Here is a 27,425-nt window from a genome sequence, read left to right as displayed (position 1 = left end):
GGAGGGGCTGCCCTGGCAGGGAGATAATTACCTTCAGTTCTTTAAATATTGTCAATATCTGCTCCCTAGAATTGTTTGAATGTCTGAAATTGAAGATGATCCTGAGCGGTGGTAGAAGCAACTCAAATTATGGTTGAATAGGCTGGGACTTTATCCCCTGGACATTGCCAGGGGATATTGGCCAAGGGTGAATAGGTTAGGACTTTATTCCCTGGAGTGGAAGAGAATGACGGAATATTTGATAGGGGTGTCTCATTTAATAACCAGCATATGTCATGAAATTTGTTAACTTCACAGCAGCAGTACAAAACAGTACATAATAAACAAATATTGAGAAAAACCTGAGTTACATTAAGTGTATGTATGTTTATTAAATAGTTAAAATAAGTAGTGCAAAATAACAGATAAAAGTAGTGAGGTGGTGTTCACGTGTTCAATGTCCATTCAGGAATCAGATGGCAGAGGGGAAGAAGCTGTTCCTGAATCATTGAGTGTGTGCCTTCAGCCTTCTGTACCTCTTTCCCGATATTAATAATGAGAATGGGGCATGTCCTGGGTGGTGGGGATCCTTGATCCTTGCCTCCTTCCTAAGGCACTGCTCCTTGAAGGTGTCTTGGATATTACAGAGGCTGGTACCCATGATAGAGCCGATTAATTTAACACATTTCTGCAACTAATTTCAATCTTTCCCTGTAATTCCTTTTTTAAAAAAAAAAATTAAGTTGAGTTTATTAGTTAGACAAGTCTGGGGTTGGAGCGTAAAAACTGCTTTAATGGGCAGGAGGGTTGGGAGCAGAGGACCTGAAACTGGAGACACACTTTCAACTGCAGTTAATGAACATATTACATACACGTGGATATCTTGTCTGTGATAGGCTGACACGGCCAACTCTGACTCTAAGCCCGCGCAGATCGAGCTTGTTAGCTTTGGTAGGCAGGTCATCCAGACGAAGGGAAGCTCTGATACCAAACTCTCCAAGTGTCAAGGTGTGATGTATACTCTCGACATGCAGAGACCCTGGGTCCATGGACATGTCTTGAGCAGCCATCAAATGTGCCCAGCATGGGAAAGGAGCCCACTGCCCGGTGAGTCCGTCTCAGGAGGGATGAAGACTAAGGGACTAAACCCTGACGGCACATCTGGAGTGGAGCACCTAAGACAGCTGGATGGCGAACTGTGTCCCCTCCTGGCAACTCCTGCAGCCGTGCTCATACCAAGTTGTAATGGCTCTACCTTTCCTTTGGATTATTTCAGCAAGGCCAAGACGGGGACCATAGCAGCTGCCCATGTCTGTAGCACCCCAGTGAGGTGACTCCAGTGACGTTGCAAGATCTCAATGCAACATGGGAAGTGGCAGTTACCAGATCTGAGCTCACGTCAGTTGGTGTTGTGGGAGAGACTGCCACTCCCGAGTGAGATTCCTCAGCCACTCTTGGAACTGCACCACCACAGGCTGACCTTTCCTGTGTGCTCCTGAGACAGAGGGATGCCAAACAATATTTATTAAATTCATCAGCTTCTGGTCTCACTAAAATTACCGGTAATTATAGGTACACTTTCAAGAATAGAACTATCCAATGTTAATAAACTGTTACTTAAACTGATAGTAGTTCTGTAGTTTGACTGCATTTGAATTTGGTGGTCAGTAGGCAGCCATCAATCCCAGGGCGGGAAGGTTTGAAGAACCGGCTGTTGCCCACGCAGCGGGCTCCCCCTCTCCACGTCACCGATGTAGTCCAAGGGAAGGACAAGTGCCGATACAGCTCGACACCAGTGTCATCACAGAGGTTGCCAGAGTGAAGTTGTAAACAACAGCAAACTACCTTAGGGACCCCGGCTCCGGATTTCTTCCTCGAGATTTACTCCCGAAGACTTTCCCGTGGGTGGGTGTGGCCACAAGGCAGCGGAGGTTTAAAATCAGAGTTTTCCTTCTAGGTGAGCTGCTGTCCAAGGCTGATGAGCGTCACCTGCCGGAAGCAACTGGTTTTGAGGCGCCAGTGGTCCATCTTTGCTGCTTCTCTTGTCAGTAGAAACAGTTCCGCCGGGCCTAGTAGCTAAGCCATGCTTGAAAGCCGAGAGTTGGACTTGGTTGTCAGAGACTGTTCGAGTCACACGCCATTTGGAGCACTTTATAGGTAGTGCGAGCTTATCCCCACTACCAGCCCCGGCTATGACCTTAGGAACCGACTTGGTGGAGCCACAGAACCTACAAGTACGTTTTCTGATTTCAAGCTGTGATTTTGAGTTTTTGTGTGGACTAACATCAAGAAACCCTGATTCATGATTTGCAAGATTTTCTATTTGTCCAGTGTAACACACACAAAATGCTGGAGGACCTCAGCAAGTCAAGCAGCAGTTAGAGGAATCAATGTTCATGTCTTCTAGTGCTGCTCTTCCAATCTGAGAGTAGCCTCCTCACGGCAGTGGAGGAAGCAATGGAGCAACATGTTGGAATGGGATGGGGTTTGATCCACCAGGAAATCCTCCCTGTTGTGGACATACTTTATTTGGTGGTTTATTTTCACTCTTTGGAGAATATGGAGGTGATCTGGCCGTTTTCATTATGTAAAAAGTGGAAGAAGTGTCACTATCTTTTTTTAAATGAGACCATAAGAGATCGGAGCAGAGTTATGCCATTCAGATCATTGAGGCTGCTCCGCCTTTCAACCATGGCTGATTTACTATCCCTCTCAACCCCATTCTCCTGCCTTCTCCCCGTAACCTTTGACTCCCTCACTAATGAAGAACCTATCAACCTCTGTTTTAAGTATACCCAATGACATGGCTTCCACAATCATCTGTAGTAATGAATTCCACAGATTCACCACCCTCTGGATAAAGAAGTTCCTGCTCATCTCTGTCCTTAAGGGACATCTTTGTAATGAGGCTGAATAATGATAATATTAATGATAATCAGTCTTCTTCCTGACTCTTTCCAATGCCAGCACATTCTTTCTTAGTTAGAAGATCCGAAACTGCCCACAATACTCCAAATGTGGTCTGACCAATGCCTTACAAAGCCTTAGCAATACATCCTTGCTTTTATATTCTAGCCATCTTGAAATGAATGGTAACATTACATTTGCCTTCTTTACCAAAGACCCAACTTGCAAGCTAGCATTTAGGGAATCCTGCAGTGGGACTTACAAGTGCCTTTGCATTTCCAATTTCTCCCCATTTCTATCATTTCTGATTGTAATATTAATAATCCTTTGAACAACAATCCTAAGTTAAAATTATATCTTCTTTAAAGTCTGCAGGATATACAGTAAATGAAGTTGTATTTCAACAAGATATTTCTTACTTGCCACCTTTGCCTCTCGTGCAGGGTTCCCAACTTGGGGTTCACAGACCTATTGGTCCGTGGCATAAAAAAGGATAGAACCCTTGTTCTAGACCAAATTATACTAAATGCAAGATGTGTGGAAATGCGCTGGATTTGTGCCACATCTTTGCTTTGAGCCTTGCAAATCCCTGCTCCAGAAATCTGTTAGGTCAAAGTGGTTGCTGGAAGAAGAAGCCAAAAGTCCTCATTAGGGTCAGTAACTTTAAATTCCTTGGTGTTAGCATATCAGAGGATCTGTCCTGGCACCACTACAAAGAAGGCATGGCAGTGCCTCTACTTGCTTAGAAGTTTGCGTAAATTCGGCACGTCTTCCAAAACTTTGACAGACTTGTATGGATGTGCAGTGGTTGCATCACAGCCTGGCATGGAAACACCAATGCCCAGGAGTGGAATAGTCTACAAAATGTGCTGGATACAGCTCAGTCCTCACAGGTAAAGACCTCCCTTTCACTGAGCGCATCTACATGGAGCAGTACTGCCAGAACGCAGCGTGGACCTCCATCACCCAGGCCGTGCCTCCTTCTCACTACCATCATCAGGCAGGAGAAACATGAGCCTTGGGTCCCACACCACTAATTTCAGGACCAGTTATTACCCTACAAACATCCGGCTCCTAAACTAGTGTGAATAATTTCTCTCTCAACATTGAATTGACTCCACAACCTGTAGACTCACTTTCAAAGTTTCTACACTTCATGGTCTCAGTAATATATATATATCTTTATTATTCGCACAATTTATCTTTTTTTGCATGTTGGTCTTTTTAGTTTTTCATAAATTCTATTGTATTTCTTTATTATCCTGCATATCCCTGCAAGAAAATTAATCTGTAGGTAGTATATGGTGACAAATATATGCTTTGATAATAAATTTATTTTGACTTTGACTTTGGAGGTCGAAGATGGCCTGTCTGGGGTTAAGAGGACTGTCTGTGTGGGAAGGAGGGAGGAATGGGGCTTGTTTTGCTGTTGTTGTTTTGTTGCTTGCTGTGTTCTGTGTTGTTCTGCCGAGCATTGTGGGCCTGCTGTGTTGGAGCCGGAACGTGTGGCGACTCTTCTGGGCTCTCTCCAGCATGTTGTTGGGTTGTGCTGGTCGTTACATTTCACTGTATGTTTCGAAGTACATGTGATGAATAAATCCGAATTTGAATCTTTGTTTTTTGAAAGGTAAGCATCGAGAGTTAATGATAATATAGAGGTAAAGCTAATTATATTAAGTAATGAATTGAATCGTGCAGCCTTATTAAAGAGATAACATGGTTTTATTAGGGAAGGATGGAGTGAGCTTTATTTGACTTGTGTTTTATCGGTGCTTTGCTTGAAATGTTATGGTATTTTATGTTTTAACGTTTAGGTGACTGAAAATCTTCGGCACATCGACAGAATTGTCGGGCAGCTAATGGATGGTCTCAAACAGAAGAACCTGCACCGCTGTGTTAACATCATCTTTCTTGGCGATCACGGTAAGACGTTTCATTGGCTGAACTCCTGGGTGCTGACATTTTAATTTGCTTTCACAAGAGAGAGAAATGAAAATAAAACCACAGGTTTTCACTGCTTCTTTCTTGCTGTTTACAGCTAATTGAATTTTAGCAACTGTGTCAGGTGTGAGAAGCGGAGAGCACGAGCTAATCGAATCAGAATCAGGTTTAATATCACTCGTATGAGCAGCCAGTGCATATCACCACTCCTGGTTGTGCGACCACTGACACCAGGCAGACAATCTCTGAAGAGTGTTGATAATGGCTGGGGTCACCCGTCTTTGCCATTCAGAAGGCAGCAATGGCAAACCAGATAACAATTACAGCACGAAAACAGGCCATCTCGGCCTTCCTAGTCCGTGCCGAACGCTTACTCTCACCTAGTCCCACTGGCCCGCACTCAGCCCATAACCCTCCATTCCTTTCCTGTCCATATACCTATCCAATTTTACTTTAAATGACAATACCGAACCTGCCTCTACCACTTCTGCTGGAAGCTCGTTCCATACAGCTATCACTCTCTGAGTAAAGAAATACCCCCTCGTGTTACCCTTAAAATTTTGCCCCCTAACTCTCAACTCATGTCCTCTTGTTTGAATCTCCCCTACTCTCAATGGAAAAAGCCTATCCACGTCAACTCTATCTATCCCCCTCATAATTTTAAATACCTCTATCAAGTTCCCCCCTCAACCTTTTGTAGAAAAACCTCAACCACTTTTGTAGAAAAATTTGCCAAGATCAATCCTGGTCAAAGACTGTGATCACTCATGTCATATGACACAGCACACAATCATGATAACCTCAGAAAGTCTGTGTGTGTGTGTGTGTGTGTGTGTGTGTGTGTGTGTGTGTGTGTGTGTGTGTGTGTGTGTGTGTGTGTGTGTGTGTGTGTGTGTGTGTGTGTGTGTGTGTGTGTGTGTGTGTGTGTATACTGTGTACAATTTTGTGTACTTCAATCAAATGACGAGACGTGACATGAAAGGGCAACGTCTTTCACCTTCTCTCAAAATGGCTACTAGAGTGAGCTCTTCCATGTAACACAATAAATGACCTGCAACTATTGATTCACTTCTGTCCCGCGTGTATCATAAGACATAGGAGCAGATTTGGGCTAATTGGCCATCGAGTCTACTTCGCCATTCCATCATGGCTGATTTATTATCACTCTCAGCTCTACTCTCCTGCCTTTTCTCCGTAACCTTTGACATTCTGACTAATCAAGAACCTATCAACCTCTGCTTTAAATATACCCAATGACTTAGCCTCCACAGCTATCTGTGGCAATAAATTCCACAGATTCACCACCCTCTGGATAAAGAAATTCTTCCTCATCTCTGTTCTGAACTGCCAGGACTTAAGAACTTTTTTTTTAAAGCTATTATTAATGCTTTTTGAGTTAGTGATTTAGATGCATATCATATTATTACTGAGTTAAGTATTGTATGTAACGAGTTTTTGCTACAACAAGTGTATGGGACATTGGAAAAAATGTTGAATTTCCCCATGGGGATGAATAAAGTATCTATCTATCTATCTATCTATTCTGAAGCTGTCCCCACTGGTCTTAGACTCCCCCACTATAGGAAACATCCTTTCCACATCCACTCTATCGAGGCGTTTCAATATTCGATTTAGTTTCAATGAGATACCACATAATTCTTCTAAGCTGCAGTGCGAACAGGCCCAGAGCCATCAAATGCACCTCATAAGTTAACACTTCCATACTCGGGCTCCCAAACCCTCTCACTAAAACAAGTCATCTGGTGTCCTAGTTAAATATCACCTGGCCAGTAATAAAGGGAATAAAACTGTGCAATAATTGTCAGAATTATTGGTTTTTGCAACAAATATAATGACTATGTGACAGAGCAGCCGAACCAGACCATTCGGCCCATTGAATCTGTTCCATCGAAAATGCACTGGTAAATCAATCATAACAAAATAGAGAACACGGAATTGTCAAGAGAATTCTGTGCTTCGAATCATTTTGAAATTTAATAGCCCATGGCTCCAAATAAGAGCAGAGAACACAGAACAATAGAACAACTGTGGAGTTAAGTTGACAATTATCTTCAAACATCATTGTGTTCTGTAGTTGAACCAGAATGCATCTCCAGCTGGCCGTTGCTTTCCCGAAATTTCTTGCCAATTTTATTAGAAAATAAATTTTCAAGTTGCAGAACTTTTACTAGACAGCTACTTTGGACAGCTACTTGGCAAGCACATCCATTATTCATAATAAAAGCCATTGCACAATTAAACGAGCTACCTCACCTCACATACAGTGTGATTTTCTAAAGTATACAGTTCTAATCAATGCTTCCTCAGTATGCTAGCCAACATGGTGTCATAGAACACGACGGAACAGAAATAGGCACTTTGTCCTATCTAGTCCACGTCAAACTTTTATTCTGCCAACTCCCATCGATCTGCACCCAGACCACAGACCTCCGTACTCCTTCCATCCAAACTTCTCTTAAATGTTGAAATCAAACCCACATCCACCACTTCAGCTGCTGACAGCTTGTTCCACATTCTCACCACCCTTTGACATTTTACCTTTCACCTTTTACCTTGGGTGGCATGGTGGAGATGTGTCTGTACCAGAGCAGGTGTAAGGTGCTTTTTCACTCCACTAGCCTTCAGGTCACCCTTGTGCAAGATGCAGCACCTGCTTAGGCCCCGATCATGGTCACACGAAGTCATGAGAGTAGGTGGTGGATGGTCGTATGAGCAGCCGATGCATATCACAAGTCCTGGTTATGTGACCACTGACGCCAGGCAGACAATCTCTGAAGAGTATCGATAATGCTGGGGTCACCCGTCTTGTAAAGACACTGTCCAGAAAAAGACAATGGCAAACCACTTCCGTAGAAAAATTTGCCAAGAACAATCATAGTCAAAGGCCATGATCGCTTATGAATGCTATGATCATGATGGTGATGATGACCCTTAACCTATGACCTCTAATATAGTCTCACTCAACCTCAGTGCCTGCATTTACACTATCTATCCCTTCATAATTTTGTATACCTCTATCAAATCTCCCCTCATTCTCCTATGCTGTAGAGAGTAACATCCTAATCTATTCAGCTTTTCCCTGTGACTCAGGTCTTCAAATCCTGGAACAAAGGTTTCAAAGGTACATTTAATGTCAGAGGAATGTATACAATATACATGCTGAAATGCTTTTACTTCACAACCATCCATGAAAAACTGAGGAGTGCCCCTAAAGAATGAATGACAGTTAAATGTTAGAACCCCAAAGTCACCCTAGCCCCCTCCCTCCTGCATGTAAGCGGCAGCAAGCAACAATCTTTGCTCCCCCCACCAGCAAAAGCATCGACACCCGCCACCGAGCTCTCAAGTGTGCGGCAAAGCAACAGCAAAGACACAGATTTGCAGTACTCCAAAGACTCACCCGCAGGCTCCTTCTCTCCCTAATAAAGGAGAAAGAGGTGTCTCCGTTTCACAGTAAAAGGGGAGACATAACAAGCAACTCCCTGGTTTAAGATGTTAAAAATCTGTTGCCTTATCTTTTGGAGCTCTGTGCCCAAAGATCTCGGGTCTCTAGGCACACGGCATTAGATCTTCCATCTCCCGCGACACACCGGTCTCCCGCCCGGACACCAACCTCCGATCGCCCCGTCTTCAGAGCCTCAAAGTCTCGGACCTCTGAAGGTGAGCGAAGTTCTTAGGCCACGCCCTTGGCACGTCGAATAACGAGAGCGAAACCCCGAGAGTGGGTCCCATTCCTGCTAAGAATAGTAGCCAGCGTGTGACTCCAGGTCAGGATCTTCAAAAGAACCCTGGAAGGGAGAAATAGAGACATTAAAGATACAAATAGAGCTGTTTCTGAAGCAAAGGAGTTGCCGTTAGGCACCATTGACTGTCCTATGCACTTGTAAACATCCTTGTAAATGGATGTTGTTTTATGATTTGGTATCGTAAACAGCATATCATAATATTTCTGCAAAATCAATAGTAAATAGTTAATACCGAATCATAAAACTCTGCCCACTATTGAGCACACCTACACGAAGAGCTGTCGCAGGAAAGCAGCATCCGGGACCCCAGGCCATGCTCACTTCTCACTGCTGCCATCAGGAAGAAGGTACAGGAGTCTCAGGACTTGCACCACCAGGTTCAGGAACAGCTAATACCCCTCACCAATCAGGCTCTTGAACTAAAGGGGATAACTTCACTGCTGGTAATTGAAATATTCCCACAACCAATGGACTCACTTTCAAGGACTCTTCATCACATGTTCTCGCTATTTATTCCTTATTTGCTTATTATTATAATTTCTTTATTTTGTATTGGCAGAGTTTGTTGTCTTCTGCATTCTGGTTGAATACCTAAGTTGGTGCAGTCTTACATTGATTTTGTTATGGTTATTATTCTATAGATTTATTCAGTATGCCTGCAAAACAATGTATCTCGGGGTTGTATATAGTGACATATATGTACTTTGAACTTTGAAAATCAATTGTTAGTGGTCAATTCAAATCATTAAGCTTTTGTAAAAATTCTAGTATTCATGGAGTATATTTACTGTAAATTAATAAAAAAAATAAATTCTGCGTGATTGAACTTCAACTGCCTAAACCCAGTAGACAATTGTATATTAAACCAGGGGTTCCATGGATCCCTCAGTAAATGGTAGGGGTTCATGGCATAAAAAAGGTTGGGAATCCCTGGTTTAAACTTAAGAGAAATAGAGAAGTAATGTCACTTCTGCTTTATCTTAAAGGAATGGAAGATGCTAGCTGTGACAAGACGGAATATTTGAGCAACTATCTGTCCAATGTCGATGACATAATTTTGTTCCCTGGATCTCTGGGACGTATTCGACCCAGATACAGTAACAATCCCAGATGTGAGTACATTTTAGATGGGTCTTTGGTACATAAATTCTCAATCTTCTTACTGGTTTTACAATGACTCATCAACATTCTGATCAATCTGCTGTGCTTAGAATCCATTAATTGGAACCTGCAGTGCTGCTGTGTGTGGACAGAATATCCTCGTGGCAGATAGAATTAAATTATCAATAAATCTGAGAAATTATGGAATGCAAAGTTTCTGCTAAACCTTTATACTTTAAAAAATGTATACTATCAGGGACAACAGGTCTGAAGTATTCAGATACTAAGATGTATGGGGCAATATTAATGTTTTAATAAATACTTGGGATACCTTATTTTTGCCAGCATTGTACTAAGTCAAAATACAGTGGATTTTGGTTAATTGGGACAATTGAGGCTGGTACACTTTGGCCCAATTAGCCCAAGTTTCAAGGAAATAGTTAAAAAGATATAAAAAGGATGAACTGAGTAACAAATTATGTATTTAAATGAAATGTAGAACAAATCAAAATACCACCAGTGCTACTACAGTACTACAGAACTACAGACCATAAAGTCTGCAGATGCTGGAAATCCAAAGCCACACACACAATGCTGGAGGAACTCAGCAGGCCAGGCAGCAGATGTGGAAAAGTGTAAACCATCAATGTTTCGGGCCGAGATCCTTCTTCAGGATTGACAAAAAAAGATGAGAAGTCATAGCAAGAAGTCAGGGGAGGGAAGGAAGAACTACCAGGTGATAGGTGAAACCAGGAGAGGAGGAGGGACGAAGTAAAGAGCTGTGAAGTTTACTGGTGAAAGAGATAAAGGGCTGGAGAAGGGGGAATCTGATAGGAGAGGACAGAAGTCCATGGAAGGAAAGGAAGAGGGAGGAACATCAGAGGGATGTGACGGGCAGGTCAGCAGATAAGGTGAGGAGGGAAATGCGAATGGGAGAATGGTGAAGGGGGGGCAATTACTGGAAGTTGGAGAAATCAATGTTCATGCCATCAGGTTGGAAGCTGCGCAGACGGAATATAAGATGTTGCTCCTCCAACTTGGGTGGTCTCATCATGGCAGTAGAGGAGGCCATGGACTATAAAACTGTGTTAATTCCTAATAGTTATTGATGTAGGAATTTTTTCCACATCATGTTCTTTTGATTATAAATTAATAAAACAAGATCAATGCGGATAATAAACTGCCTTCATATACTGCTGTCGATGATTGCATCCTCCGAATTTTTATTATCATTGTAACATTTAAGATGATTGTCAATACTTTCAAGTTTTTCATAGTGCCTAACTTGCTGAAGTAGTGAAATTGTTTCACTTTCACTCCTGACCGTTTCTAGCATCTCCAAGCCTGACTGCTTGAAACAGCAGTGAGCAAAACAGTTCTGAATTGTCTTACTCCTTATTACTCACCAACTATCCGTGACAAAAATCACTGATTTTTAAACACAAACACACACAACTGACATCATTTAAAACCTGTTCACGGTGCAATATCTAATGGCCACAAAAGTATGTGCAGCTGACACTAGTTAGAAACTGTTTGGCAACATTCTCTTGTCCCAGTTAAGAGGCGTAGTGTCCCAAATAAATGAGGGGAATCCTGGCTATTTTCTAGATATGTTTTAGTTCTTTACGAGGTGTCCCACGTGAACGGCTGCCATTGTTAACCAATGACACAATTAACTGGAATCCACTGTGCCTCAATTGTAAAAAAATTAGAGAATACTCTGCAGGTCAGGTCGCCTCTGTGGAAATAGTAGCATTGTTAATGTCAACTGTACACTTTTCCATAGATGCTGCCTGATCTGCTGAGTTCCTCCAGCATTTTGTGTGTGTGACTCTGGATTTCCAGCATCTGTGGAATTTCTTGTGTTTAAAGTTAACATTTGGAATTGTGGCCTTCCTTCAGAAGTAACCTTCAGTTCATGGACTGAACTAAGTGACTGACGTGATTTTAACACATTTTTGAAGCTCATTTTGGCCAGCTAATTTAATTTTCCAGATAAGAAATGTGTAAATTCTGAATTAAAGTCAGTTTACTCAAATTAACTAGTTTCACCAACTTCATTTACAGTAATATATCAAGGAGTAACTTTACAAGTTTTACAGTAGCATATCAAGGGCTTTTCATTGAAACCAATTGAATATTAGGTAGATAGGATGTTTCCAGTAGTGGGGAGTCTAGGACCAGAGGGCACAGCCTCAGAATAGTGGGACATCTATTTAGAACAGAGATGAGGAGGAATTTCTTTAGCTAGGGGTTAGTGAATCTGTGGAATTCATTGCCACAAATGGAAGTGGAGGCCAAGTTATTGGGTCTATTTGAAGTACAGGTTGCTAGGCTTTTGATTAGTAAAGACGTTAAAGGTTACAGGGAGAAGGCAAGAGAATGGCAAAATAGGAAAGATATCAATAAATTAGAGAGAGTGCAGAGACGATTTACTAGGATGTTACCTGGGTTTCAGCACTTAAGTTACAGAGAAAGGTTGAACAAGTTAGGTCTCTATTCATTGGAGCGTAGAAGGTTGAGGGGGGATTTGATCGAGGTATTTAAAATGTTGAGAGGGATAGATAGAGTTGACGTGAATAGGCTGTTTCCATTGAGAGTAGGGGAGATTCAAACGAGAGGACATGATTTGAGAGTTAGGGGGCAAAAGTTTAAGGGAAACACGAGGGGGTATTTCTTTACTCAGAGAGTGATAGCTGTGTGGAATGAGCTTCCTGTAGAAGTAGTAGAGGCCAGTTCAGTTGTGTCATTTAAGGTAAAATTGGATAGGTATATGGATAGGAAAGGAGTGGAGGGTTATGGGCTGAGTGCGGGTAGGTGGGACTAGGTGAGATTAAGAGTTCGGCGCGGACTAGGAGGGCCGGAATGGCCTGTTTCCGTGCTGTGATTGTTATATGGTTATATGGTTATATGGTAATGGGGTTGAGAGGGGTAATAAGTCAGCCACGGTTGAATGGCAGAGCAGACTCAATGGGCTGAATGGCCTAATTCTGCTCCTATGTCTTATGGTTTTTATCGGTAACTTTCCAAGCTATACAGTATGATATCAAGGGGTAGTTTTCCAAGCTAATTACCTGGAGACGACCCTGGTTTGTGCTTGCTGCAAGTCATGTTTGCTGTTGGAAAGATTTCTTTATGGAAGCAATATTTGTAGAAGGGGTATTCCTGAATCCGGGATGAAGTATGTTATGGGTTTGTATGGCTAGGCATTTTGCTGTTGTCTGCACTATCAGTGTGCTTCCACTCTTGCTCATTGATGAAGTTGCCTTTGACTATTAAGTTGGATCTTAAATGTGCATGCAGGCAACTTCTTGGGCAAGTTGCCAACCTTCAGGGAAAATCTCCTGTATGCTCCCCAAACCAATTTCTAAGAGGCTATGATGAAATCATAATTATATATTCTTTGCCAATTTCCATTCTCTTCAGGGGTCTGGCCGCCGTTTTGCCTGTCCTACTGCATGGGACCACTTCCGAGTTTGGCAGATAGTTATGCTTGATCTTAACCAGAATCTATCTGCTGCCCAGTGCTTATTCCCTCTATGGGTTACCAGCATGCAATAATGGTTGTTGTAGTCTTGTTGGAGTAGGATGTTGTTTTTATAAGCTCCTCTTGGTTTGTGATCAGTTTGGAATAAAACTTATTTATTCAAAATATTATTTGTTCAGTAGTTATGGCCATCTCTTGGTTGAGCTCAGTGTTGAATTCATCTAATTTGTTCAACGTATTATTTGTTAAGTAAGTAATTAAAGCCATCTGTTTGGTAGCAATCACCTCAGAATTATTTAATGTATATAATTTGCTAAGTGACTTTTTTGGTGACTTTCAGTTTAAAACAAAATGCAATGATCTTTTTTCACAGATGATCCAAAAGCATTGGTAGCCAACCTCACTGTGAGTATCACCACTGAAAATACTTAAAAAGATAAGGATGTTTGAAGCTTATCAAATATTGATAAATCATGAATTCTAGTAATCGTAGTCAGTATTTTTCCACTAATGCTCACTGCCAAATAACTTTGAAGCAAATAAAATGTCAAGTGAAGTTCACATCTACTGTCATTCAACCGTATACAGGTATTTTGCCAAATGAAACGTTTCTCTGTATAAGGTGCACAATGCAGTATGTTCAACTCATACACATAAAGGAATATTACCGTAAATAATAAAATGTATTCCAGATGATTGACATTTAGCACAAGGTGCATTTCTGACACAAGTTTAAAAAGAATAAGAAGTGTAACAGTACTGGCATTTCATACAGTGGTGGCAGGGAGTTCAGCAGTCTCACGGCCTGGGGGAAGAAACTGTTTCCCATCCTGACAGTCCTTGTCTTCATGTTACAGTGCCTTCTGCCTGATGGTAAGGTGGTCAAAGATATTTGTGTGTAATATCTCACATGGGTGGAAGAGAGACCCTGATGATCTTCTCAGCGGTCCACGTAATCCTTTGTAGAGGCTAATAGTCAAATACCTTGCAATTCTCTTACCAGATGGTGATGCAGCTGGTCAGGACACTCAATGTGCACCCTTAAAAATTGGTTAGAATCATCGGGGTGAGGGGGGAACCTTTGCTGTCCTCAGTGGAGGCACTGTAGTGCTTTTGTGACCAAAGAGGTGGTGTTGAGTGACCCGTTGAGATTGTCCGTTATGTGCACTCCTGGAAGCTTGGTGCTTCTAATTCTCTCCACTGAGGAGCCGTTAATGTGCAGTGAGGAGTGATTGGCCTACAAGTCTACAATCATCTCTTTAGTCTTGTCCATGTTGTGACTGAAGTTGTGCTTGCATCATTCTACAAGTAGCTCCACCTTCTCTCTGTGCACTGTCTTGTCATTGTTGGTGAGGTCAATCACTGTTGCATCCTCAGCAAACTTGATAATTTGGTTTAAGCTGGATCTAGCAGTACAGTCATGCATCAGCAGTGGGCTGAGCTTGCAGCCCTGGAAGGCACTGGTGCTCAGCAGTATGAAGCAGGAGATGTGTCTGCCAATGTGGACTGACTTTGGTCTCTCTATCAAGAGGTCCAAGATCCAGTTACAGAGACAAGAGTTGACAATAGACAGTAGGTGCAGGAGTAGGCCATTCAGCCATTCTAGCCAGCACCGCCATTCACTGTGATCATGGCTGATCATACACAATCAGTACCCCGTTCCTGCCCTCTCCCCATATCCCTTGACCCCGCTATCGAGAAAGAGCTCTATCTAACTCTCTCTTGAATACATCCAGAGACTTGGCCTCCACTGCCTTCTGGGGCAGGGCATTCCACATACCCACCACTCTCTGGGTGAAAAAGCTTTTCCGCATTTCTGTTCTAAATGGCCTACCCCTTATTCTTAAACTGTGGCCTCTAGTTCTGGACTCACCCATCAGCGGGAACATGCTTCCTGCCTCCAGTGTGTCCAATCCCTTAATAATCTTATATGTTTCAATCAGATCCCCTCTCATCCTTCTAAATTTCAGTGTATACAAGCCCAGTCGTTCCAATCTTTCAACATATGACAGTCTCGCCATTCCGGGAATTAACCTTGTGAACCTACGCTGCACTCCCTCAATAGCAAGAATGTCCTTCCTCAAATTTGGAGACCAAAACTGCACACAATACTCCAGGTGGGGTCTCACCAGGGCCCTGTACAGCTGCAGAAGGACCTCTTTACTCCTATACTCAATTCCTCTTGTTATAAAAGCTAGCATGCCATTAGCTTTCTTCACTGCCTGCTGTACCTGCATGCTTGCTTTCATTGACTGATGTACAAGAACACCTAGATCTCGTTGTACTTCCCCTTTTCCTAACTTGACTCCATTTAGATAGTAATCTGCCTTCCTGTTCTTGCCACCAAAGTGGATAACCTCACATTTATCCACATTAAACTGCATCTGCCATACATCTTCCCACTCACCCAACCTGTCCAAGTCACCCTGCATTCTCATAACATTCTCCTGACATTTCACACTGCCACCCAGCTTTGTGTCATCAGCAAATTTGCTGATGTTACATTTAATCCCTTCATCTAAATCATTAATGTATATTGTAAACAGCTGCGGTCCCAGCACCGAACCTTGCGGTACCCCACTGGTCACAGCCTGCCATTCCGAAAGGGACCCGTTAATCGCTACTCTTTGTTTCCTGTCAGCCAGCCAATTTTCAAGCCATGTCAGTACTCTGCCCCCAATACCATGTGTCCTAATTTTGCCCACTAATCTCCTATGTGGGACTTTATCAAAAGCTTTCTGGAAGTCCAGGTACACTACATCCACTGGCTCTCCCTTGTCCATTTTCATAGTTATATCCTCAAAAAACTCCAGAAGATTAGTCAAGCATGATTTTCCCTTCATAAATCCATGCTGACTCGGACTGATCCTTCTACTGCTATCCAAATGTGTCGTAATTTCCTCTTTTATAATTGACTCCAGCATCTTTCCCACCACTGACATCAGGCTAACCGGTCTATAATTCCCTGTTTTCTCTCTCCCTCCTTTCTTGAAAAGTGGGACAACATTACCCTCCCTCCAATTAGCAGGAACTGTTCCTGAATCTATAGAACATTGGAAAATAATTACCAATGCATCCACGATTTCTAGAGCCACCTCTTTAAGTACCCTGGGATGCAGACCATCAGGTCCCGGGGACTTATCAGCCTTCAGACTCAACAGTCTATCCAACACCGTTTCTTGCCTAATATAAATTTCCTTGAGACCCATTGAGGACAGTTTATCCAGGCTGATCGTATTAAACGATCAGCAATCTGGTGTATGAGGAACTATTTTCCAGGTGGGACAGGACAGAGAAGCTAAGGCATCATCAGCAGACCAACTGAGTGTTAAGCAAACTGGAAAAGGTCCAGTGCAGCAGGAAGATGCCACTGGACTGTCGTCACCCAGGCAGGTTACTGTCGCCCTCTTGAGCACCAGGATGATGATGGCTGCCTTGAAGTTTGCGTGAGACAGTGGACTATTCCGTAGAAATGTTGAAGAAAACCAAAATCTGTCAATAATGGAAAGATCAGAGGGCAGAGGGCATAGCCTCTGGACACATGGATGTCACTTTAGAACAGAGACGAGGAGGAATTTCTTCAGCCAGAGGGTGGAATTCACTGACACAGACGAGCGTGGAGGCCAAGTCATTGGGTGTACTTAAAACAGAGGCTGATCGATTCTTGATTACTCAGGGTGTCAAAGGTTAAGGGGAGAAGGCAGGAGAATAGGGTTCTCCTCCATCACCCAGGACCCAGGACATGCCCTCTTCTCATTGCTACCATCAAGGAGGAGGTACAGGAGCCTGAAGACACACACTCAACGTATCAGGAACAGCTTCTTCTCCAGATTTCATGAACATTGCCTCACTGTTTTTCCCCGTCTCTTCGCACTACTTATTTATTTTTATTTATATATATACTGTAATTTATAGTTTTTATTATTAAATATTGCAATGTACAATTTTCAACAACAAACAACAAATTTCAGGATGTTTGCCGATGATATTAAACCAATTCTGAGAAAGAAAGTAAATCAGCCATGATCAAATGGTGTAGCAGAGTCACAAGTATTGTGTTATGAGCAAATTTCAAAATATTACATTTTGATCCCCTCAGCCAAATTATTGTCATATATTGAGAGTAAATCATAAACGCGAGATAATGCAGATGCTGGAAATCCAAAGCAACACGCACAAAATGCTGGAGGAACTCAGCCAGTCGTGCAGCATCTATGTGAGGAATAAACAGTCGACGTTTTGGGCTGAGGCCTTTCATCAGATCTGGAAAGAAAGAGTCTCGACCCGAAACGTTGACTATACACTTCTTCATAGATGCTAGGTTCCTCCAGCATTTTGTATGTGTTGCTTGGATTTCCAGCATCTGCAAATTTTCTCTGTTTGTGATAGGTAGAGTAGATGCCAGACTTTTAATTATCTTGGTTCGGTCCTAGAAACAAACAAAAATATGAAGGAAGTCAACAATGGTTTTGAACATAGGACATCTCAGGCCCTTCAGACCACAATGTTGTGCCAATCTTTTGACCTACTCTAAGATCAATATAACCCTACCCTCTGACATAATCCTCTATTTTTCTGTCTACCTTTATCACCAACCCTGGCAGCATGTTCCAAGCACTGACTACTCCCTGTAGCTTACCTCTGACATCTCTCCCTCCCCCCCCCCCCCCCCCCAATCTTTCTAATCACCTTAAGCCTATGCTCCCTTTCTGTCCTGGGAAAAAATCTTTGGCTGTCTTCTCAATCAATGCCTTATCATCTTGCACACCTCTATCAAGTTACTTCTTAACTTTCTTCCCTCCAAAGAGAAAGCCCCAGTTCACAGAACCTTTCCTTGTATGACATGCTCTGCAATACAAGCAGCATCCTGGTAAATCTCCTCTGCACCCTCTCTAAAGCTTTCACATCCTTCCTAGCATGAGGTGGCCAGAACTGAACACAAAACTTTCAAGTGTGGTGTAACCTATTTTTCTGAGCTCCATGTACCTATCTAGGAGTCTCTTAAAAGACCCTATCATATCCGCCTCCACCATTGTTGCCAGCAGCCCATTCCACGCACTCACCACTCCCTGCATTACAAAGCTTACTCCTGACATCTTCTCTGTACGTACTTACAAGCACCTTAAAATTGTCCTGTTGTGTTAGCCCTGGGAAAAAGCCTCTGACTATCCACATGATCAATGTCTCTTATCATCTTATACACCTCTATCAGGTCACCTCTCATCCTCCGTCGCTCCAAGGAGAAAAGGCCGAGTTCACTCGATGTATTCTCATAAGGCATGCTCCCCAATCCAGGCAACATCCTTGTAAATCTCCTCTGCACCCTTTCTATGGTTTCCACATCCTTCCTATAGTGAGGCGACCAAAACTGAGCACAGAACTCCAAGTGGGGTCTGACCAGGGTCCTACATAGCTGCAACATTACCTCTCGGCTCTTGAACTCAATCCCATGATTGATGAAGACCAATACACTATATGCCGTCTTAACCACACAGTCAACCTGCGCAGCATCTTTGAGTTCCTCTGGACACTTTGAGGTATAAAAAGTTGATGAGAGGCATTGATCGTGTGGATAGTCTGAGGCTTTTACCCAGAGCTTAAATGGCGAGCATTAAAGGGAACAGTTTTAAGGTGCTTGGAAGGGGTACAGAGGAGATGTCAGGGGTAAGATTTTTAGAGAGTGGTGAGTGTGTGGAATGGGCTGCCGGTGACAATGGTGGAGGTGGATATAATAGGGCCTTTTAAGAGACTCCTGGACAGGTACATGGAGCTTAGAAAAATAGAGGGCTATGGGTAACCCTAGGTAATTTCTAAGGTAAGGACATGTTCGGCACAGCATTGTGGGCTGAAGGGCCTGTAATGTGCTGTAGGTTTTCTATGTTTCTATGGATTCGGACCCCAAAATCCCTTTGATCCTCCACACTGCCAAGAGTCTTACCATTAATACTATATTCTGCCATTATATTTGACCTACCAAAATGAACCACCTCACACTTATCTGAGTTGAACTTCATCTGTCACTTCCCAGCCCAGTTTTGCATGCTATTGATGTTCCGCTGTAACCTCCACACTATTCACAACACCCTCCCAACCTATGTGTCATCAGCAAACTTACTAACTCATCCCTCCACTTTCTCATCCAGGTCATTTATAAAAATCACAATGAGAAGGGGTCCCAGAACAGATCCCTGAGGCACACCTCTGGTTACCAACCTGCATGCAGAAAATGACCCGTCTACAACCACTCTTTGCCTTCAGTGGGCAAGCCAGTTCTGGATCCACAAAGCAATGTCCCCTTGGATCCCATATCTCCTTACTTTCTCAATAAGCCTTGCAATTGGTACCTTATCAAATGTCTTGCAGGAAATCCATATACACTACATCTACTGCTCTACCATCATCAATGTGTTTAGTCGCATCCTCAAAAAATTCAATCAGGCTCGTAAGGCACGACCTGCTCTTGACAAAGCCATGCTGACTATTCCTAATCATATTATACCTCTCTAAATATTCATAAATCGTGCCTCTCAGGATCTTCTCCATCAACTTACCAACCACTGAAGTAAGACTCACTGGTCTATAATTTCCTGGGCTATCTCTACTCCCTTTCTTGAATAAAGGAACAACATCCGCAACCCTCCAATCCTCCGGAACCTCTCCCGTCCCCGTTGATGATGCAAAGCATTGCCAGAGGCTCAGTAATCTCCTCCCTCGCCTCCCACTGTAACTTGGAGTATATCTCATCTGGTCCTGGTGACTTATCCAACTTGATACTTTCCAAAAGCTTCAGCACATCCTCTTTCTTAATGTCTATATGCTCAAGCTTTTCAGTCCACTGTAAGTCATCACTACAATCACCAAGATCCTTTTCCGTAGTGAATACTGAAACAGAGTACTCATTGAGTACCTCTGCTATCTCCTCCGGTTCCATACACACTTTTCCACTGTCACACTTGATAGGTCCTATTCTCTCACATCTTATCCTCTTGCTGTGCACATACTTGTAGAATGTCTTGGGCTTTTCCTTAATTCTGCTCGCCAAGGCCTTCTCATGGCCCCTTCTGGCTCTCCTAATTTCTTTCTTAAGCTCCTTCCTGCTAGCCTTATAATTTTCTAGATCTCTATCATTACCTAGTTTTTTTGAATCTTTCATAAGCTCTTCTTTTCTTCTTGCACAACAGTCTTTGTCCACCATGGTTCCTGTACCCTACCATTCTTCCCCAGTCTCATTGGAACGTACCTGTGCAGAACTCCACACAAGTATCCCCTGAACATTTGCCACATTTCTGCAGTACATTTCCCTGAGAACATCTGTTCACAATTTATGCTTCCAAGTTCCTGCCTGATAGCCTCATATTTCCCCTTACTCCAATTAAATGCTTTCCTAACTTGTCTGTTCCTGTCCCTCTCCAATGCGATGGTAAAGGAGATAGAATTGTGATCACTATCTTCAAAATGCTCTCCCACTCTCCCATTGTAGAGCTGCTTAATGGAACAAAACTCCAACTTGTAGTGTAAGCAGGGTTTATGGAGCGGCTTAATGCAATGATGGAGTTTCTGCATCAGTTCTGTTCATATCCTACTTTTATTCATGAATGGAAGAGCTGACCGGAGCATGCCAAAGTGTTCTTTGTATTGTCTATTTCCACAGCTTATCTATCTTTGCCATGCCTAAAAGCATTGGTAGCTTTGTACAAAATCTTTACATGATTTGTTAAGAAAGGAATATATTCTAGCATTTGTTTGTGCTTTCAGTGCAGAAGATCTGACCAGCACTTTAAACCCTACCTGAAGATGAACCTCCCAAAGCGTTTGCATTATGCGAACAACAGAAGAATTGAAGATATTCATCTGATGGTTGAAAGGAAGTGGCTGGTCGCAAGGTATTTATTCTTGATTGTATGCAAATCACTGGATGCTTCCTTCTGCTTTAAAGATAACCATGAGTGCTGTAGAATACATTGTTGCTGTAATATTTTGTAAATGACTGATAATCTAAAAGTCATAAATATGCAATGTGTGTATCAGCATTCTTCAATTATTCCTCAGATATAGTCTCTTAGAACATAGAACTCCACAACACTATCCTTCGACCCACAATGTTCCACTGACTTTTTAACCCACTCTAAGATCAATCTAACTCTTCCCTCCTAAGTAACCCTCTATTTTTCTATCATCCACTTACCTATCTAAGTCTCTTAAACATCCCTAATGTATTAGTGTCTACTATTATCACTGGCAGGACATTCCACATGCCTACTACTCTCTGCATTTAAAAAAAATATTTCTGACATCCCAAAGCGCATACAAAATGCTGGAGGAACTCAGCAGGCTAGGCAGCATGTGTGGAAAAGAATACATCATCTACTTTTCGGGCTGAGACCCTTCATTAGGACAAAATGTTGACGATTTACTCTTTTCCATTGATGTTGCCAGGCCTGCTGAGTTCCAGTAGCATTTTGTGTGTGTGTGTTGCTTGGATTTCCAGCATCTGCAGATTTTCTGTTGTTTCTGGAATGGTTCTGGAGACTGGCAAATTACAAATATCACTCCACTCTTCAAGAAGGGAGAGAGGCAGAAGAAAGGAAATTATAGGCCAGTTAGTCTGACCTTGGTGGTCGGGATGATGTTGGAGTTGATTATTAAGTATGAGGTTTCAGGGTTCTTGGAGGCACATGATAAAATAGGTTGTAGTCAGCATGGTTTCGTCAAGGGAAAATCTTGCCTGACAAATCTGTTGGAATTCTTTGAAGAAATAACAAACAGGATAGACAAAGGAGAATCGGTTAATGTTGTGTACTTGGATTTCAGAAGACCTTTGACCAGGTGCCACACATGAGGCTGCTCAACAAGCCACAAGCCCATGGTATTACAGGAAAAATTCTAGCATGGATAAAACAGTGGCTGATTGGCAGGAGGCAAAGAATGGGAATAAAGGGAGTCTGTGTTGGTTGGGACTGATTCTTTTTACGTTATATGTCAATGATTTGGATGATGGAATTGATGGCTTTGTTGCACAGTTTGCAGATGATATGAAGATAGGTGGAGGGGAAGGTACTTTGGTGGAAGTAGAAGGCTACAGAAGTACCTAGACTGATAAGGAGAATGGGCAAAGAAATAGCAGATGGAATATAGTGTCCAGAATTGTATGGTCATACATTTTGGTAGAAGAAGTGAAAGAGTTGACTATTTTTTAAATGGAGAGAAAATACAAAAAACTGAGGTGCAAAGGGAGTCCTTGTGCAGAATACTCTGAAGGTTTATTTGCAGGTTGAGTCTGTGGTGAGGAAGGCAAACGTAACGCTGGCATTCATTTCAGGAGGACTAGAATATAAAGGCAAGGAGGTAATGTTGACTATTGTGAGCAGTTTTGGACCACTTGTCTTTGAAAAGATGTGCTGAAACTGGAGAAGGTTCAAAGGAGGTTCATGAAAATGATTACAAGATTGAAATGTTTGTGACATGAAGAACGTCTGATGGCTCTTGGCCTGAATGCACTGGGATTCAGAAGAATGAGGGGTGACCACATTGAAATCTATTGAATGGTGAAAGGCCTTGATAGAGTGGATGTGGAAAGGATGTCTCCTATGGTGGGAGAACCTAGGACCAGGGGACACACCCTCAGAATAGAGGGGCATCCTTTTAGAATGGAGGTGAGGAGGAATTTCTTGAGCCAGCGAGTGGTGAATCTGTGGAATTCTTTGCCACAGGCAGCTGTGGAGGCAGCAATGGTTAGAATATGAAGGGATATGGGGAGAAGACAGGAGATTGGAGAGGTTTACCTATGTTTAGACCTTTACAGTGATACAATAAGCTACTTAGAGGAACTTCCTGAGGTAGAATTTCCCTGGCACGTAGGGCAATGAATGGAGATTTGATGCAAGTATACAAAATTATGAGGGTATAGATAAGGTGTGAATGGCAGTGTGGAGTTGCATCTCTATCAAAGGAGTGTAAGGTGTTCCTTCCCTCTGCTAGCCTGCAGGTCACCTTTGGGCAAGATGTAGCATCTGCTTAGCTCCCCCCCAATCAGAGTTACGTGAAGCCATGGGAGGAGGTGGTGGATGGTCGTCTGAGCAGCTGATTTATATCAAAAGTCCTGGTTATGCAACCACTGACGTCAGGTAGACAATCTCTGAAGTCACTGCCCAGAAGAAGGCAATGGCAAATCACTTCTGTAGAAAAGTTTGCCAGGAACAATCATGGTCATGGAAAGAGCATGATCGCCCACATCGTAGAGCACGGCACAACGTGATGATAGTTGGGGTAAATGCATGAAGGCTTTTTCTACTGAGGTTGGTTGGGAGTAGAACTAGAGGTTATGGGTTAAGGGTGAAAGGTGAAATGTTTAAGGGGAACATGAGGTGCAACTTCTTCACTCAGAAGGTGGTGAGAGTGTGGAACAAACTGCCAGCAGAAGTGGTGGATGTGGGTTTGATTTCAACATTTAAGAGAAGTTTGGATTGGTATATGGATGGGAGGGGTATGGAGGGCTGTGGTTCGGGTGCATCTCAATGTGAGTAGACAGTTCAATTGTTCAACACAATCTGGAGTGGCTGAAGGGCCTATTTCTGTCTTGTATTGTTCTAGGACTCCGGTAGAGATGGCTAGAATTCATTTCAGTCCTGTGTGCATGCATGTCATGTTTATGCTTTACATGTTGTTTATGAAGATGCAAATTAACTTTCCTTTCTTTATTTAGGCGACCAATAGAGGGAACGAGAAAACCCTCTGGAAAATGTACCTTCCAAGGTGACCATGGCTATGACAATAAAATCACCAGCATGCAGGTAGGATGATATGAGAATAGAATGGACTCTGGTTAATTGAGACACATCGGCACCGGTACATTTTGGCCCAATTAAATGGCTGCTCCACTTAGCCGAAGTTTCATGGAAATAGTTAAAAAGGTATAATAAAAGACAAACTGTAACAAATTATGTATTTAAATGAAATATGGAGCAAATTAGAACACGAACAATACTACTGTGTATTAATTTCTAACACTTATCAAAGGAGGAATTCATCCATGTCACCCTCCTTTTACTGTAAATGAACAAAACCAGTGCAGACACCTAGTACAGATGGACTGCCTTCAAACAATGCTTTCGATGATTGTATCCTCCAACTATTCATTTTCATTATAACCTTCAAAATGATTGTCAATACCTTCAAATTCTCATTTTCACTCCCAGCCATTTTTGGCATCTCTGAGCCTGATTGCTTGAAACTGCAGTGAGAAAAACAGTTCTGAATTGTCTCACCGCTTATTTCTAATTGACTATCAGTGAGAATAATTACTGCTTTTTGAACACAACTGATGCTATTTAAAAATTGATCGCTGTAGGCAAGGTTGAGTCTAATGGTCATACAAGTGTGTGTGACTGACACCAGTTGGAACCTATTCAGCAACTGTCTCCTGACCCAGCTGGTGGCACAGTGTCCCAAATAAACGATGGGAATCCCGGCTATTTTCCAGATTTGTTTTTGTTCTTTAAGATTTCTCCCAAATAAGCAGCTGCCCCGATTAACCCATGACCCAATTAACCAGAATCCAATGTATTTCCAATTGCTTTAATGATCCTTTACTAAAAGTGTTCTGGGAATCTTTCATGAACACAAGCGACACACTCAAAATGCTGGAGGAAGGAGTTTGCAGCTGTCAGGCAGCATCAACGGAAATGAAGAAACAGTCAGCAGTTTGGGCTGGGATCCTTCTTCAGGACCGGGAAGGAAAGGGGAAGATGCCAGAATAAGGTGGGGAGAGGGGAGGGAAGACAAGCTGGAAGGTGATCGGTCCAGCCTCGTGGATGTGGGAGGGGCGTTGGAGTAAGAAGCTGGGGGGTGATAAGTTGGAACAGGCAAAGGGGTGGAGAAGAAGGTACCTGATAGGAAAGGAGAGTGGATCATGGGGGAAAGTCAAGGAGGGACACCAGAGGGAGGCGATACGCAGGTGAGAAAAAGAGAAAAGAGGCCCGAACAGGGAATTAAAAAAGAGGGAAATAGAGGGGGAAAGATTTTCCAGAAGTTAGAGAAATCAATTTTCATGCCATTAGGTTGAAGGCTACCTAGACAAAATATAAGCTGTTGCTTCTCCAACCAGAGAGTGACCTCATCATGGCAGAAGAGGAGGCCATGGACCAACATGTCAGAACTGGAATGGGGCTAGGAACTGAAATGGTTAGCCACCAGGAAATTCCGCTTTTTGTGAATGGGTCTGAGGTGCTCGACAAAGCGATTTCCCCCAACCTACGTCAAGTCTGATCAATGTGGAGTAGGCCACAACAGGAGCACCTGAAGGAGGGTTCCATAGATACTGCCTGACCTGCTGAGTTCCTCCAGCATTTTGTGTGGGATTCTTAAACCTTGGTTGAAGGGTAAACTATTTCAGACATTTTTTTTATGCTTTAGTTTAGGGCAGGGGTTCCCAAACTTTTTTCTGACATGGAGCCTTAAGTCTGTGGACCCTAGGATGGGAACCCCCTGGTTTAGCGGATATGGGCTGAAGCTGGGAATAAGCTGTGCTTCTTGTTTGGCATGAATATGTTTTGTGCCTAGGGGCCTGTTCCTTACTGTGTTACTCAATGGCTCTTTGTATAGGTTGCCTGGAGGGATTATTTGAAGAACTAATTTCTTTGGTTTTGTTTTCTTCAGACTGTTTTTATCGGATATGGGCCAAGTTTCAAGTTTAAGACAAAAGTGCCACCTTTTGAAAATATTGAACTATATAACGTTATGTGTGGTAAGCACTTTTTTTCAAATTTAAATGAAAATGAATGCACTGTTGGAAAAATCTCGCTTGTAGCCTGACATTTAAAATGTATTTTGTCACAAAAACATGAACCCAGTTTATGTTAATGAAGAACATCAAGCATTTGAAGACTAAATATATACATAATTTTGTGTACATAATTGAGGGGTTATAGATAGGGTAAATGCGAGCAGGCTTCTTCCACTGAAATGGGGTGAACCTAGAACTAGAAATCATGAGTTAAGAGTGAAAGGTGAAAATTTAAAGGGAACTTCTCAGGGTGGTGCGAGCGTGGAGCGAGCTGCCAGAGTTAGTGGTGGGTGTGGGTTTGATTTCAGCTGTTAAGAAAAATGTGGATAGGTACATGGATGGGAGGTGTATGGAGGGCTATGGTCCAGGTGTGGGTTGATGGGACTAGGCAGAGTAACTGTCCTGCATGGACTGGATGGGCTAAAGGTCTATGCTCTATAACAAAACCTTTCATAGAAAATTTTAAAAAGTTCATAGATGTTAAAAGTTTGAAAGTAAGTTATATAATTATATAAATAATTACACCTCTGACATCTTTTAAAATTTAAAATTTTGTTAATATTGGAGATGAATGAATTTGTGCATTTTGGTGGGAAAAAATTCAGGATTGAAGATGTTATGTTTTAAAATTGGGAAATTCAGGTTCTTTTCTCAAGAAATTGTATTTCTTAGAACTGTGGAGGCTCTGGGCAGGCTGGATGCTGTGGGAAGCCCAGCACTTGAGTCCACAATTGTGCGCCACGGGTAATGACTTTGTTACTGTTGTTCTGCAGTTCCTTAATGAAAAATTGAAGCGATCAATATTCTTCACTTACAGATCTTCTTGGACTGAAGCCAGCTCCTAACAATGGTACCCACGGCAGCTTGAACCATCTATTGAGAAGCCCGCCATTTAGACCGTCCATACCGGATGAAGTGGCTAAACCATCTCATATTGTTGTTGCTCCAGCAGTTCAGGATGATCTGGGTTGCACGTGTGATGAGAGGGTCAGAGAATAATTACTTCTTCCAATTGCTTATAGTTTCAGATGCTGAGATCAGATTCAGATTTATTTATCACGTAACCGTACAGTACAGGTCCGTTGGGCCGCAATGTTGTGCCGATCTTTCGGTCTTACCCTTCCCTCCCATTCAGCCCTTTATTTTTCTGTCATCCATGTGCCTGTCTAAGAGTTTCTGAATGTATCTGCCTCTAACATCAGGATGTTCCATGCACCTGCCACTCTCTGATAAAAATAAATAACTGCTAACATCTCCCCTATTCCTCCAATCACCAGAAATGCATACTCCCTCATGTTAGCCGTGGAAAAAGTCTCCGGCTGTCCACTCAATCTATCTTGTACACCTCTATCAAGTCACCTCGTATCCTCCTTCACCCCAGAGAGAGAAGTCCTAGCTCACTCAACCTGTCTTCATGAGGCATTCTCTCTAATCCAGGCAGCATCTTGGTAAATCTCCT

At 42.6% G+C, this 27,425-nt stretch overlaps 1 protein-coding gene across 5 annotated transcripts in view; it reads left to right on the top strand.

Moving 5' to 3' along the window:
- enpp2 (ectonucleotide pyrophosphatase/phosphodiesterase 2) overlaps positions 1-27,425 on the top strand; it is a 174,160-nt gene that overhangs the window by 111,468 nt on the left and 35,267 nt on the right. For all 5 annotated transcript variants that reach the window (XM_073028615.1, XM_073028813.1, XM_073028533.1 and 2 more), the window contains 7 exons: positions 4,701-4,809; positions 9,581-9,706; positions 13,559-13,590; positions 20,941-21,068; positions 23,888-23,975; positions 25,840-25,927; positions 26,784-26,953. In XM_073028615.1, the coding sequence (XP_072884716.1) occupies positions 4,701-4,809; positions 9,581-9,706; positions 13,559-13,590; positions 20,941-21,068; positions 23,888-23,975; positions 25,840-25,927; positions 26,784-26,953 (741 nt within the window). The remainder of the gene's footprint in view (positions 1-4,700; positions 4,810-9,580; positions 9,707-13,558; positions 13,591-20,940; positions 21,069-23,887; positions 23,976-25,839; positions 25,928-26,783; positions 26,954-27,425) is intronic.

Source organism: Hemitrygon akajei, chromosome 1 (genome assembly GCF_048418815.1).
Source record: "Hemitrygon akajei chromosome 1, sHemAka1.3, whole genome shotgun sequence".
NCBI lineage: Eukaryota > Metazoa > Chordata > Chondrichthyes > Myliobatiformes > Dasyatidae > Hemitrygon > Hemitrygon akajei.
This window is presented reverse-complemented; position numbering and strand designations above follow the sequence as displayed.